Source organism: Scatophagus argus, chromosome 13 (assembly GCF_020382885.2).
Source record: "Scatophagus argus isolate fScaArg1 chromosome 13, fScaArg1.pri, whole genome shotgun sequence".
Classification (NCBI taxonomy): Eukaryota; Metazoa; Chordata; class Actinopteri; family Scatophagidae; genus Scatophagus; species Scatophagus argus.
In genome coordinates this window covers 426,778-442,567 of record NC_058505.1, presented here as the reverse complement: position 1 = coordinate 442,567, position 15,790 = coordinate 426,778, and the positions used below count along the sequence as shown (strand labels likewise).

Here is a 15,790-nt window from a genome sequence, read left to right as displayed (position 1 = left end):
GTGTGTAATTCAGTTCTCTTCTTACCATTCTGCTTTTGCATTTCTGATTTCTGACGTGGCTTATCTTCTTGAAGTATTTTCTAATATTTCTCCATTATTTAACAAAGACGTTTGAGAATATTAAAGAGAGAATCTGAAATTTGTTTAATTTTTCAAACTTCACATCACAATCCTGTCTCAGATAGGAGTGACTCCAGACTTTACCATCACATCCCACTGCAGTGTAACAGTGTGTGACTCCCTCTAGTGGATGTTGTGGAGTATTCTGTTGTCTTTGCTCCAAAGGTTTTTGTACAGAGTTTTGGTGTTTCCTGTCACTGTGGGCTGCAGAGCACAGTAGTACACAGCAGAGTCAGACAGCTGAAGCTTCTGGATCTTCAGAGGAACCGACTTGTTCTCAATTGTAGCATTAAATCTGTCCTTTTCAAACTCTGGAGCATGATCGACTGTTTTAGAGAAACATCTCAGCATGTACTTTGGATAACCGTTTGCTTCCTGTTTGTACCAGTAGAGATATGGATTTCTGTCACTTGTCTCAAATGTACATCCAAGTGTAACTGAGTCTCCTTCAGTAGCAATGACATCCTCTGTTGGCTGGTTCACTTTGTCTTGTCCTTTACACTCTGGGGAAGAAGAGAACATGCAGATGAAGAGAAGAATCAATAAAGATGATTGATTAAAGGAGAGCAGTCAGTCAGTTTGAACAGATATTTAAATAGAGTCAGACACACAGATGTGGAATAGACTCATCAGATTTAACTATTTCATGTCAGGCTAGTTTAAAGGTAAAAAAGGCTGGAAATTATGTGTTTTTCTCAACATTAAAATCACTTAATGTGTCGTCTCATCTGATTTAAAAGGAAACTTGTTGTTCTTTGTGTCTCACCAAAGAAAAGAGCAGCAAGAATAATCCACAGCCAAAGTTCCATCTGTACAACAAGGTTTAAAGCAACAGGAGAAAGCAGCTGCTGTTCAACATTCAGTGTGAGAATTGTTCTCTTCACAGCAGCACTTATTATTGACACAATGGTTGAACACAGTGCAGAAGTAGTGCACCGCCTACTTGATAATGTCGCCCTCTAGTGGAGGTAAAAAGTTGAGTCCAACAGTGTGGAAAAAAGGCTTCCAGCAGCTTGTCAGTGTGTCAGCTTGTGTTTTTGTACAGAGACTGTGGGTTTGCTGTCACTGTGGGCCTCACAGCACAGTAGTACAGAGCAGAGTCTGTCACTGCAGCAGAGGAGATCTGAACATTCATGTGAGTGTTTTCCTCACTCACTGTAACAGACAGTCCAGACTTTGGACTCATTAATATTCCTCCTGTTCCTGAGTGAGAGGTGAGGAACTCTGGTGGCTTTCCTGGATCTTGTCGATACCAATAAAACTCATCAGCACCACTTGCTTTCTTGCTGTATCTGTAGGACAGAGTAACAGAGCTGTCTTCTAAACTGGACTGTTCATCTTTGACTGGACTGAGATCTTCACAGCTGACACCTAAAGGAGGAGAAATCTGTTTTATACTGAGTTACAAAACTCTCATCATATGAATCACATATGTTGTAATTAGACTTTTTAAAAGGCAGACTGTAACATACCTGTTAGAAGAGTGACAACCATCAGAGAAAGTCCATAATAGTCCAGTGACAGCATGTTGAATGAAGGTAATGTTTGTGGTTTGAAGTTTCTCTCTCTTCTATAGTTCAGTAACAGCTCAGCTCCTCCCTGAATCTCTCCATCTCCTCTTAAGTCTGTAGTTTCACTTCTCTCAGTTACACTTCTGCTGGTTAACAGACTGGAAGCAGCATTTGGTTCCAGCTGAAGGTGGAAGATTTTGTTTTGGTGTTTACTTTGATACTGGAGTTACAGAATTGGAGATGAATGATTTAAAGGATGAGTCACATTTTAGGGTTTGCAAACACAACAATTTATGTGAACTGACAATGAAAGAAAAGCTCAGTGTCAGGCATTATATTTCTATATGAAATAGCAGAATGCTTTCCATCAATGGACATTAGTGTAGCTTGATTGTACCTACAGTGTCTTTAAAAAGGTATTATTGACCACAAAACAAACAAAGCTCAAGATCACCTGAGTGCAGTGAATGAGTCTCTAGTGACTGTGGTGTGAAGACACCTGTCTGGAAGGTCCAGTCACTGGTTAATCAGTATTACTGGTTACAAGTACACCACAGACAACAGAACACTCCAAGCTACTCAAACAAAGGGTTCTTCAACAATCAAGTGAGGGGATGGAAACAAAACAATTTCCAAGTCACTGAACTTCCTCTGCAGTTTAGCTAAATTCATCATTAAGAAATGGCCGTTGTCACAAACTGAGTGACCGTACAAGAAGGAGACAATTCAGGGAGGCCAACAAGACACCTTTTACTACTGCGACGGAGTTAAAAGCTTCAGGAGCTGAGATGGGAGAGACTCTGCATGCAACAACTGTTGTCCAGGTTCTTCACCAGTCAAAGATGTATGGGAGAAAATCACTGTTGAAGAAGGCTCATATTAAATCTCGACCAGAGTTCACCCATAGACCTGTGGGAGACTCCAAGTTCAACATGAAGAAGGTTCTTTGGTCTGATGAGACCAAAATGGAGCTTTTTGCCCATCAGACTAAATGCTACGTTTAGTGGAAACCAACACTGCACATGACCACAAACACACCATCCCCACTGTGATGCATGGTGGTGTCACTGATTAGACAGTGACTGGACCTTCCAGACACAGATAGATAGATAGTTAGATAGATATTTTATTGATCCAGAGGGACATTCAATATCCAGTAGAAAAGTACAAAGAGAAAAAACACAAATCCACATGCAAACTATAAAGTAGTGTAAAAATGTAGAAAATATCAACAATAATAGAACAAAGGTGTTGCAGCGGTTCGGGCCCTTCTGTGGGGAGTTTGCATGTTCTTCCTGTGTGGGTTTTCTCTGGGTGCTCCTGCTTCCTCCCACAATCTCCTTGGTTTTGGAGGTGTTGGTAACTTCTGCATGTGCCATGACTCCGAGTTGTATTTGATGACTGAGGTGTACAGGGTGAACAGGACTGGGAAGACCACAGTCCTCTGTGGTCCTCCTGAGCCTCTGACTACAGTCCCCAAGGTAACATGCAGTTCACATGAAACCAGCTGACGTAATCACTGGATATTAATGGAAAATATGATCACCTATTGACAACAAAACAATGGAATCTGCTGTTTGTTTTAAGATAATTTGAGCTAAATTGAAGATTTATAAAATTCGAGGACTTACAGTTAAACCTTGAGGCACAACACAAGAAGTGACAGCCTGAGAGAACAACAGAGAACCTTCTTTCAAAAACAACAAATCAGTCAAAACCTGAGACTTTGATGCCGACCAGGTGATCCTTCATTCAATTTGTCTACACACTGCAAGTTTAAGGCTTCATTTTCTGGTGCCTTTTGCAGATGATTCTGGATTTTACCATCACATCCCACTGCAGTGTAACAGTGTGTGACTCCCTCTAGTGGATGTTGTGGAGTATTCTGTTGTCTTTGCTCCAAAGGTTTTTGTACAGAGTTTTGGTGTTTCCTGTCACTGTGGGCCTCAGAGCACAGTAGTACACAGCAGAGTCAGACAGCTGAAGCTTCTGGATCTTCAGAGGAACTGATCTTAAGGTGGAATCCAGTGTGGATGAAAACCTCTCCTTGAACTCGTCTGGTGTGTTCCCTGAACTCTCTTTAATGCGGTTCAGTATGAATTTGGGGCTGTTGTTCCCCTCCTGTTTGTACCAGAAGAGAGTTGGACCATTTGAGCTGCTGTTATATTGACAGCCAAGTGTTACTGCCTCTCCTTCAGCAGCAGTCACATCTTCTTTTGGTTGCAGCACGTTGTCTTTCTGTGCTCTGCATTCTGTAAAACAGCAGCAAACAGTATCAGTGAGCTGTTAAAGAATCATGTCAGTGTTGGATTGATATCACAGAAACAGAGTTGTGTTCATACCAAAGCACATAGCAGCCAGCAACAGTGAGGTGAACAGAGGCGTCATGTCTGCAGTGCTGAGTAACTGTGAGCTCCAGCGAGTATAAAGAAGGCTGTGATCTCTCTGTTTGGTCTTCATCAACACTAAGTTGGTGGATTAGAAGGAGGAGCCTGATCACAGTGACAGGGCTCATTCACAGCCCTGTGTGTCAGTCAGAAATAATGCAGCAGTCAGTCTTTGTTATGGCTTGTACACAGTTAGTGTTTATTAGTCAGTGCTTTAGTGTCTGTTTCAGATGGAGCCCAACATGTTGCCAAGGATATTAAACAATGGAAGGAGCTGATTGAGCCTGAATGGCCCACAGTGGTTTGTCAGTGATGTGGATTTGCTGCTCATGTGAATCCTCCCACAGTGTTTCATTAGCAGCTGTAACCACAGTGACTCTGATGGAACAGGAATGAGCAGAATCCATCTGATATGAAGCTGTGGTTTGAATACCACTTCCCTCCTCTTTGAAGAGTAGTCACATATCTGTGTTCAGGTTTTTGTACAGCCTCTTCTACACTTTGTATCAGTGTGTTTCTAGAGCACAGTAGTAGAGAGCTGAGTCTGCCAGGGTCAGGACTGTGATGGTCAGTTCAGTTGATGTTCTTGATGTTTTAGATTTATATCGTTTGTCAGGAATGTATTCTCCACGCTGTGATCTTGCTCCTTTCAACAGTATAAACTGAGGTGCCTGAAGCTCAGAGTGATGTCTGTACCAGAAAAGGCCAACATACTGCTCTGTTGTGTCATATGTACATCTGAGTGTGACAGTTTCTCCTTCTCTTTCGCTGACTTCCACATCTCCTACAGGATCAATTGTGTCTCCAGCTATCAGTCCTGAAAGAAGAGGAGGAAATGAAGCCATTAGACTAACATTGTTCATGAGGCTGAGAGGAGAAGACAGTGGAAAATATCAGAGTGTACAGAGTTACTGTGTGGACAGAAACAGATTTCTGCTCTGAACTCCAGTTTGCGTCAGTCTTTAGAAGAGAATAAAAACATGTTGTTCTTTGTGTCTCACCAAAGAAAAGAGCAGCAAGAATAATCCACAGCCAAAGTTCCATCTGTACAACAAGGTTTAAAGCAACAGGAGAAAGCAGCTGCTGTTCAACATTCAGTGTGAGAATTGTTCTCTTCACAGCAGCACTTATTATTGACACAATGGTTGAACACAGTGCAGAAGTAGTGCACCGCCTACTTGATAATGTCGCCCTCTAGTGGAGGTAAAAAGTTGAGTCCAACAGTGTGGAAAAAAGGCTTCCAGCAGCTTGTCAGTGTGTCAGCTTGTGTTTTTGTACAGAGACTGTGGGTTTGCTGTCACTGTGGGCCTCACAGCACAGTAGTACAGAGCAGAGTCTGTCACTGCAGCAGAGGAGATCTGAACATTCATGTGAGTGTTTTCCTCACTCACTGTAACAGACAGTCCAGACTTTGGACTCATTAATATTCCTCCTGTTCCTGAGTGAGAGGTGAGGAGCTCTGGTGGCTTTCCTGGATCTTGTCGATACCAGAAGAAGTAATCATCAGCTGCAGCTTTCTTGCTGTATCTGTAGGACAGAGTAACAGAGCTGTCTTCTAAACTGGACTGTTCATCTTTGACTGGACTGAGATCTTCACAGCTGACACCTAAAGGAGGAGAAATCTGTTTTATGAGTTACAAAACTCTCATCATATGAATCACATATGTTGTAATTAGACTTTTTAAAAGGCAGACTGTAACATACCTGTTAGAAGAGTGACAACCATCAGAGAAAGTCCATAATAGTCCAGTGACAGCATGTTGAATGAAGGTAATGTTTGTGGTTTGAAGTTTCTCTCTCTTCTATAGTTCAGTAACAGCTCAGCTCCTCCCTGAATCTCTCCATCTCCTCTTAAGTCTTCTCTTGGTGACTCTTCCTCTACCTTCAACTTGGAAATGACACTGAGGCTTCAGTCACCACCACACAAATCATGTTCCACCCATCCTGGATACAAAGCAGTGTTTTTGAAGTGCTTTTGAGTGAAACTTGTGGAAGACGTTAGTTTGCAAACGTCTACTGAACAGGGAGGCTTCTTTTCTGGAAAACAAGACGTGATACAAGAATTTCTTTTGCCGGATCTGTTTAGTCTGCAAACATGGTTTCTTTAACTGTCAGCAGAGATGAATAGCAAGCAGCTCTGAGGATGCTTAGAAAGACTGAGTCTCTGAATGTTGACTTTAATTCAGGTCTGGTTTCTGCTGTCAGTCCAATCACACACACACAATGTGTCTCTCAGTTTGACAGATACATTAATGAATGAAGTTTGTTGATCAACTTTACATCAACAATGATGTGTTTATGCACTGAAGAATCACTGAAAACAGTCAGCATGTGGTGACACATTATTAGATTAGATTAGATTCAACTTTATTGTCATTACACATGTACAAGTACAATGCAACGAAACGCAGTTTGACATCTAACCAGAAGTGCAATAAGCAGTAAGTGCCAGATATACAGTATTTACAGTATGTACAGGGTGTGTACAGGTGTCTATGCTACAGATATACTATAAACATGATATACAGGTAGCTGTCATAATATACAGAGATTCTAAGTACTATGAACATCCTATACAGATGGATATGTGCTTTAATGTGCATCCAGTGTAGGCGGAAACTATTACACAATTTACAAATGATATTTACAGATGTTAAATTAACTATAAATCACTAGTACAATGGACAGTATGGTGTGTACAGCGATAGGCAGTAGGCTAACTATATTAACAGTGAGGTAGAGGAACTAGTGCAACACTCAGTACGTAGTACTCAGTTAGGATAGGGTGGTGTAGTGGAGTGTGGTGTAGGGTGAGGGTGTTAGTGGGGGGCTGAGTTCAGTAAGGAGACAGCCCTGGGGAAGAAGCTGTTCCTCAGCCTGCTGGTCCTGGTCTTGAGGCTCCTGAAGCGCCTGCCAGACGGCAAGAGTGTAAACAGACCACGAGCAGGGTGGGAGGAGTCCTTGAGGATGCTGCGAGCTCGACGCAGACAGCGTTTCCTCTGGATGTCTTCAAGGGCTGGAAGTGGAGTCCCCTGTGATGCGCTGGGCGGTTTTCACCACTCGCTGTAGCGCCTTGCGGTCTGCAGCCGAGCAGTTCCCATACCATACTGTGACACAGCTGGTCAGGATGCTTTCAATTGCACAGTGGTAAAAGTTCACCAGGATGGCTGAAGACAGATGGTGTTTCTTCAGTGTCCTCAGGAAAAAGAGGCGCTGGTGAGCCTTCTTCACAAGGCTGGAGGTGTTGGTGGTCCAGCTCAGGTCCTCTGAGATGCAGGTCCCCAGGAACTTGAAGCTGGAGACACGTTCAACCGTCATCCCGTTGATGTGTATGGGGGCGTGCGTGCCTCCTCTCTCTCTCCTGAAGTCCACAATGAGCTCCTTTGTCTTGCTGGTGTTAAGGAGCAGGTTGTTGTCTGCACACCATGTGGCCAGGTGCTGTACCTCCTCCCTGTAGGCTGTCTCATCGTCGTTGCTGATGAGGCCAATAACTGTGGTGTCATCAGCAAATTTGATGATGGAATTGGATCCATGTGCAGGCCTACAGTCATGGGTGAAGAGGGAGTAGAGGAATGGACTCAGCACACAGCCCTGTGGTACGCCTGTGTTGAGTGTGACAGTGGAGGAACAGATGTTGCCTGACCTAACATGCTGAGGTCTGTTGGTCAGGAAGTCTCTGATCCAGTAGCAGAGGGAGGTTGTGGAAGGGCTTTGGATTTTATTTCTTTACCAACTTTTGGTTTTTTGTGCGCTGGCACAGGGGTCCAGGAAAGATCATCAACCACGTCCTGTTGTGCCCTCCTGTGGTTATTGATGTCCCTGAAAGTATGAGTTTACACTGGATCTTGGTAATAGGTAAGTATGGGCTGAATAACATCTCATCTGAAGTGCTGCACTGTTAAATAAATAGATAATAAATAAATAAATAATAATAATATATATAATATATAATTATATTATATAATAATAATAATAATAATAATAATAATAATAATAATAATAATAATAATTATTATTATTATTATTATTATTATAATAAATAATAGAAGTTGTTGAGAGCATCAGGCAGAGAGGGGTCCCTGGGGCATTGTGCATCTTTGGTGTTATAGTCTGTGATGCACTTTATGTCCCTCCACATGCTCCGTGGATCGTTGGATGCAAAGTGTCCCTGGATCCTCTGGGCGTATGCGGTCTTGGCCCTCTTCACTCCTGCAGTCAGCTCTCTTCTCGCCGCCCTGAGTGCCGTTCTGTCACCTGACCAAAACACAGCATCCCTGGCTTTCAGCAGAGACCGATCCTCCGCGTTCAGCTAGGGTTTCTGGTTTGCGTAGGTGGTTACTGTCCTGGTACTGGTGACATCCTCTGCACACTTGTAGATGTAACCGAGGACAGCAGATGTGATGTCCTCCAGGTCCACCTCTCCCTCATGGACAGCTGCCTCCCTGAAGACCTGCCAGTCTGTGCACTGGAAACAGTCCTGTAGTGCAGGGACTGCATCGCTGGGCCACACGGTGATGGTCCTCTGTGTCGGCGTGTGGCGTTTGAGCAGCGGACGGTAGGCAGGAAGCAGCATGATGGAGATGTGGTCGGAGAAGCCGAGGTGGGGGTGGGGGACAGCTCTGTATGCGTCTCGTTTGTTTGTGTAAACACGGTCCAGCGTGTTATTTCCCCGTGGCGGGATGGTGACATGTTGGTAAAACTGTGTAGTGTGGCCGGCATTTCACAGTCATATACTCTATCGCCTCAGAGCAGTGGCTGTTAACTTTTGTGCAGTTTGTACACCAACCTTTATTAACGTAGACGCATAGTCCGCCCCCACGAGCTTTCCCCGACAGCTGGTCGCGGTCTGCTCGGAAGAGAAGCCAAATCTGGAAGACTGGGTCCGGCATGTTCTCGTTAAGCCATGTTTCCGTCAGACAAAGCACTGCACAGTTCCTCATCTCACGTGAAACCCCCAGCCTCAGTCGAAGTAGGTCCATTTTGTTGTCCAGAGAACGAACATTGGACAGGAACAGGGACGGAATCGGTGGTCTCCCGGTGTTAGCCCTTAGCCTAGCTAACAGGCCGCCCCGTTTGCCCCTCTTCTGCTTCTGAAGTGTTGGTAACTTCTGCATGTGCCATGACTCCGAGTTGTATTTGATGACTGAGGTGTACAGGGTGAACAGGACTGGGAAGACCACAGTCCTCTGTGGTCCTCCTGAGCCTCAGACTACAGTCCCCAAGGTAACATGCAGTTCACATGAAACCAGCTGACGTAATCACTGGATATTAATGGAAAATATGATCACCTATTGACAACAAAACAATGGAATCTGCTGTTTGTTTTAAGATAATTTGAGCTAAATTGAAGATTTATGAAATTTGAGGACTTACAGTTAAACCTTGAGGCACAACACAAGAAGTGACAGCCTGAGAGAACAACAGAGAACCTTCTTTAATAAACAACAAAACAATCAATACCTGAGACTTTGATGCTGACCAGGAGATCCTTCATTCAATTTGTGTACACACTGCAAGTTTAAGGCTTCATTTTCTGGTGCCTTTTGCAGATGATTCTGGACTTTACCATCACATCCCACTGCAGTGTAACAGTGTGTGACTCCCTCTAGTGGATGTTGTGGAGTATTCTGTTGTCTTTGCTCCAAAGGTTTTTGTACAGAGTTTTGGTGTTTCCTGTCACTGTGGGCCTCAGAGCACAGTAGTACACAGCAGAGTCAGACAGCTGAAGCTTCTGGATCTTCAGAGGAACTGATCTTAAGGTGGAATCCAGTGTGGATGAAAACCTCTCCTTGAACTCGTCTGGTGTGTTCCCTGAACTCTCTTTAATGCGGTTCAGTATGAATTTGGGGCTGTTGTTTCCCTCCTGTTTGTACCAGAAGAGATAATTATTGGTTCCACTGCTGTTATATTGACAGCCAAGTGTTACTGCCTCTCCTTCAGCAGCAGTCACATCTTCTTTTGGTTGCAGCACGTTGTCTTTCTGTGCTCTGCATTCTGTAAAACAGCAGCAAACAGTATCAGTGAGCTGTTAAAGAATCATGTCAGTGTTGGATTGATATCACAGAAACAGAGTTGTGTTCATACCAAAGCACATAGCAGCCAGCAACAGTGAGGTGAACAGAGGCGTCATGTCTGCAGTGCTGAGTAACTGTGAGCTCCAGCGAGTATAAAGAAGGCTGTGATCTCTCTGTTTGGTCTTCATCAACACTAAGTTGGTGGATTAGAAGGAGGAGCCTGATCACAGTGACAGGGCTCATTCACAGCCCTGTGTTGTTCCCCTGACTGACAACCTGACACTCAACACATCCTACTGACACTCTCCTTTCCGTGTACAACTTGTCTTGTATGTCGTCATCATGACATATTTCAGCTGACGGGTTTCCTCTTTCACATCTGATGAGGAGCCACTTTGTTCCCTGACATGTAAAAGGTGCTAATTGTTGTGAATCTGCTGTGACCGCTTTAATATTTATTATCAGATAGATTACAGTTAACCTGAGAAGAAATGATTGAAAACATGTGAAGAAGAATAAAAACATGTTGTTCTTTGTGTCTTACCAAAGAAAAGAGCAGCAAAACTAATCCACAGCCAAAGTTCCACGTTTATAAGAAGGTTTAAAGCAACAGGAGAAAGCAGCTGATGTCTTTGCTTTGCCTTGGCCCTTCTGTCCCTCCCTCCAGCCACATTCCCACTTCATCAGCAACATTCATTTCCATTCTCCACGAGTACACCAGATGCTTCTGGACCTTCAGTCCCTTCCCATCACTCAACTGTCACATTTACACCAGTCAGCCATAAGATTATTACCACCTGCTTAATATTGAGGTGGTTTCCATTTTTCAGTCAAAGTAGCCCTGAACCGGGATCTCATTGACTCCACTTGACCTTTGAAGGTTTGCTGTGGTTTCTGGCACCAAGCCGTCAACAGCAGATACTTTAAGTCCTGTAAATTGTGAGTTGGTGCATCCTTGGATTGGACCTGTTTTTCCAATGACTGAATTGAGATCTGGAGAATTTGGTGGCCAAGTCAACTCTTCAAACTCCTTGTTGTGTTCTTCAATCCATTCTTGAACCATTTTTGCAGCGAGGCAGGGCACATTATCCTGCTGAAAGAGGCCACTGCCATCAGGGAACCCGTTTCCATGAAGGGGTGTACTTGGTGAACAACAGCATTTAGGTGGGTGTTGCATGTCATCGTATCATCCACATGAATGGCAGGACCCGAGGTTTCACCCTGTGGCCAGTTGACTGGTTTTCTTTCCTTGGCCCACTTTCATTAAGTCCTGACCACTGCAGGATGGGAACTTCCCACCAGAGCTGCAGTGTTGGACATGTTCTGGCCCAGTCGTCTGGTCATCACAATTTGGTCCTTCTCGAGGTCCCTCAAATCCTGATGCTTGTCCATTTCTTCTGCTTCCAACACATGAACTTCAAGGACAAAATGTTCATTTGCTGCCTAATATGTCCCACCCACTGCCAGGTGCCACTGTAACAACATAATCAATGCTTTTAACTTGACCTGTCAGTGGTAACAATGTCACAGCTGATTGGTGGACCTGTCCAAAAGACAGCTTCATTGGGTCTGGATGGAGCCCTCATCTCTCCATTCATCCAGGCTTTCTGATGGAGATTGATTTTGTTGTTTGTGATCAGCACCACATCATCAACACACTTGCTGATGTTTGATTTGGTTGATGTTGATGGTGTCTGATCATGTGCCACTTTGTGCAGCAAAGATTCCCACAGAGATGCTGGGAGTGAGTTTATCATGAAGACAAGTCTGAATAAAATGCCAAGTGTGGCTGTGATTCCTGACACATCACAATCCTGTCTGACAGTAAAGTGACTCTGTGGAGAAGCTGTGGAGATGAACTGGACTTGATACCACAAGAGGTTGTCAGCAGAGCCTGAATAGTTGCAGTGTAACAGTGTGTGACTCCCTCTAGTGGATGTTGTGGAGTATTCTGTTGTCTTTGCTCCAAAGGTTTTTGTACAGAGTTTTGGTGTTTCCTGTCACTGTGGGCCTCAGAGCACAGTAGTACACAGCAGAGTCAGACAGCTGAAGCTTCTGGATCTTCAGAGGAACCGACTTGTTCTCAATTGTAGCATTAAATCTGTCCTTTTCAAACTCTGGAGCATGATCGACTGTTTTAGAGAAACATCTCAGCATGTACTTTGGATAACCGTTTGCTTCCTGTTTGTACCAGAACAAAGTTTGACTTGAGGCACTTGTCTCAAATGTACATCCAAGTGTAACTGAGTCTCCTTCAGTAGCAATGACATCCTCTGTTGGCTGGTTCACTTTGTCTTGTCCTTTACACTCTGGGGAAGAAGAGAACATGCAGATGAAGAGAAGAATCAATAAAGATGATTGATTAAAGGAGAGCAGTCAGTCAGTTTAAAGAGTTACCTAAACAGAGAGTCAGAATCAGGATGTTTCTCAGCCAGCGTTTCATGTCTGCAGTGAGAGGGGAGGAGAGAGGAAGAACACTGAAACCCTGACACTCCTCACAGCTCTGACAAACTGTGTGTTTGTCACTGCTGATATTCACTAAATTACATCATTTCCTTCAGGTAACAAGCAGCTGATGAGGTAACACTGATGGACACTTGGCAGCACATGTGAAGGTCCTGACTGAGTTAAATCCTTTCTCAGATCATATAATACAATTACTAACACTAATAAAATATGACAACCATATTAATTACCTATTAGATTCTTTACTGAAATAATATTATTCACATTTGTCATATTTTAGGACAAATCAAGAGTAAATCATCTGCAGTCTTGACTTTCAGCTCCAAAGCAGGAGATTATTCCCATTTGTCGAGTTCTGTCCTTTATGGTTTCATGGTTGATCGTTTGTAAATGATTTTGTGGGTTTTAGTTTCGAAACTCGATCTTAAATATTTCACAGATGTGACCTCAGAGTCTGATATCAAGTGCTTTTTGTATTTGCAGAATATGTGGGAGATGATTCGGGTGTCGTGTGTCACGGTCAAAACACAAAAGAAACCTGATCATGATATTTGAACGTGTCCTTTCTTTAAATCAATAAATTAAAAATGTTGTTCATGTTGTGTTAGTTAAGGAGCATCGCAAACATAAAGTCTTTCCTCTCAGCCTGATCTCAAGAAGGTCAAATTATTGCAATTCATTGTATTCAGGATTGAGCCTTAAAGCAATTTCATGCCTTCCTCTGGTGCAAAATGCTGCTGCTTGGCTTTAAACAAATACAAGGAGACAAGATGAGATCAGTCCTGTTTTAGCTTTCCTGGTTACCAGGCTGTTTTAGTATTGATTTTAAGAGTTTACTGATCACCGTTAAAGCAGGTTTTAGCTTCCAGCTGCAGTGCTGCTTCCCAATAAGCCAGGGCACAGCCTCAGATCCTTGGCTGGGGCTTTGAAGTATAATCTATTCTTTAAAGGAACAAAAGGCAGTAGAAAGAAAGGACACATTTAATCACAGTACAACTGAAGTCAGCTGATAATGATGGGAAAGTCCAGCATCAAATATTGTTGATGCTGGATTAACTTCATGTGTGGCGTACCTGGAGAAATCCCACGCAGGCACATGAGAACATACCAGCTCCTCACAGAAGGGCCCAGACTGGGATTTGAACCTGGAACCCTCTTGCTGTGAGGTCACAGTCCTGCCCACTGGAGACTGTATTTGTCAAATTCTCCCCTTGACAGTTTCACGGTTGATCATTACCATTTGTAATGTATTTTATGAGCCATGTCATTTTTACTTTTGGATCTTATAAATTTCACAGGTTCTCCATAAGAATCTGACCATAACTTGGTGTCTCTCTTCCCAATGTACCAACCTTTCATACAAGGGCAACCAGTTGTCTCTCACACAGTGGAAGGTTGGCCCAATGAGGCTGAAGCTTTAAGGGACTGTATCTATTGAGGACACTCAGCTCTGTGGACTGCAGGGGGCCTCTGAAAATGGAGTATTAATTTTGCAATTGGTCTCACACTTTATATAATAAAACATCTCAAAGGAAAAGCAAAACCAAGAAGAACATGATGGTGGACTCAAATGTGGGTTTGTGGTGTTACAACTGTCAGTTTTATGTTGCTGACAGGGAAAAAGTTTGAGAACTGCTGTAACAGAAGATTGGACTTTTGGCCTGGTGGAGGTGATTGTTGAGGGTCATAGTTATCCATCATTGTTACAACCACTGCAAACAATCTGGACTTTACCATCACATCCCACTGCAGTGTAACAGTGTGTGACTCCCTCTAGTGGATGTTGTGGAGTATTCTGTTGTCTTTGCTCCAAAGGTTTTTGTACAGAGTTTTGGTGTTTCCTGTCACTGTGGGCTGCAGAGCACAGTAGTACACAGCAGAGTCTGTCACGTTGGCTGAGATGATCTTCAAAGCCACATGCTTTTCTGTTTTGTCAATGTTAGCTGACATATCAGAAAGAGTTGGATGAATCGCTCCTTGTTCTGTGATGGAGAGCAGGAACTCTGGTCTGGATCTCTGGTGTTGTCGGTACCACTGGATACTGTAGATGTTTCCGTCATATTTACAGGTCAGGCTGACGCTTCTTCCCTCTGCAACATGTTCTTCAGGTCTTTCTGGCTTTATGCTGTTCATGGAGCTCAGGCCTGCAAAATGAATATTATTCATGTCAGTCAGTCTGCAGATTCTACCATGAAGAGTCTTATCAGAGGTTCTGGTCTTTCATCTTTGATCATTTTTATATGCGTTCAATAAACCAAATGTGTTTTTCCATCATGTAAATTGTTTCCTCGTACAGTCAAAGCTCTGGTTATGAAATGTAGGCCACGTATCTGGCTCATACAGCAGGCTAAATGAGAGTGTCATCTCTGTTCTAACACTCACCTATAAAGTGAGAGAAAAGTAAAAAGAGACAAAGCAACATGTCTGGAGATGTTAAAGTCCAACAGACAGCAGATGAAGAATGACAAAACTAAAGAGCCTCTCTGCTGCACAGCCCTTCTCCTCAACATCAAGCTGATTGTGCTTTTAGATCCTCAAACATTTCTGCTCTGCACACAGAAATAATCTCATTGGCTGAGTTAAACATCAGTGGGTGGGGCCAGAGGAGGATTTTCTGTCTCCCAAAGTTCAGTTCAGCCACTGAGATGATCTGTGCATCCAGAGCAGCTGTGCCTCAGAGAAATGTTGGCTGAAAGTCCAGTTCTTTCACCCCACTGTGAGACCAAGACAGGCCACAGTGGAAAGTTTGATCAGCTCAGTATGTTGTCTGTCTTCTGGGAACAGGGATGATGTTTACAGTGAATAAATATTGATATTTTACATCTTAAATCAGCCCTGATCGATGTCTGATCTTTGTTAAGGTGCTGGACGACTTGTGCTCGATGACTTTGACTCCTTTCCAGTCGGTGCTGTGGCTGATCCTGTTCTGGTGTTCTCCAACAGCTGATGTGGTCTGTTTCTGCCGTCCATTCAGTCTCTTGTCCAGGGTTCTTGTTGTTTCACCATCCAGTGTTCCCCACAGTCTCTCAGAGTGGTGTCATAAACCCCTCCAGTCCTCATCAGTGGACGACCCCTGAGCCATGACATTTGGCTTTTCTTCTCAGGCTGTTCCCAAAGCTGAAACATGACCTTCCAGGCTCAGATTCAGGCCTGTAGTTTGACAGCAGTGTGGCAGTATGGGAGTCAGATGAAGCAGCAAAAGCATGTGCAAAGCTGCTGTTAACAAATTATAAAAGGTGGAATTCATCACAAGCAGTTTTATTAGCATTAAGGATGCAGTAAAGCATGAGAG

General features: G+C 43.5%; 4 gene segments (V, D, J or C); all 4 read right to left on the bottom strand.

Moving 5' to 3' along the window:
* Nucleotides 1–120: 120 nt before the first annotated feature.
* Nucleotides 121–1,020, bottom strand: LOC124068813. The segment is given in 2 exon segments: nucleotides 121–623; nucleotides 887–1,020. Coding segments are annotated over 2 exon segments (423 nt in total).
* A 124-nt stretch (nucleotides 1,021–1,144) lies between these two features.
* Nucleotides 1,145–1,873, bottom strand: LOC124068817. The segment is given in 2 exon segments: nucleotides 1,145–1,491; nucleotides 1,593–1,873. Coding segments are annotated over 2 exon segments (402 nt in total).
* A 3,049-nt stretch (nucleotides 1,874–4,922) lies between these two features.
* Nucleotides 4,923–6,270, bottom strand: LOC124068818. The segment is given in 2 exon segments: nucleotides 4,923–5,624; nucleotides 5,723–6,270. Coding segments are annotated over 2 exon segments (402 nt in total).
* A 3,210-nt stretch (nucleotides 6,271–9,480) lies between these two features.
* Nucleotides 9,481–11,194, bottom strand: LOC124068801. The segment is given in 2 exon segments: nucleotides 9,481–10,012; nucleotides 10,103–11,194. Coding segments are annotated over 2 exon segments (507 nt in total).
* Between the last annotated feature and the right edge of the window lie 4,596 nt (nucleotides 11,195–15,790).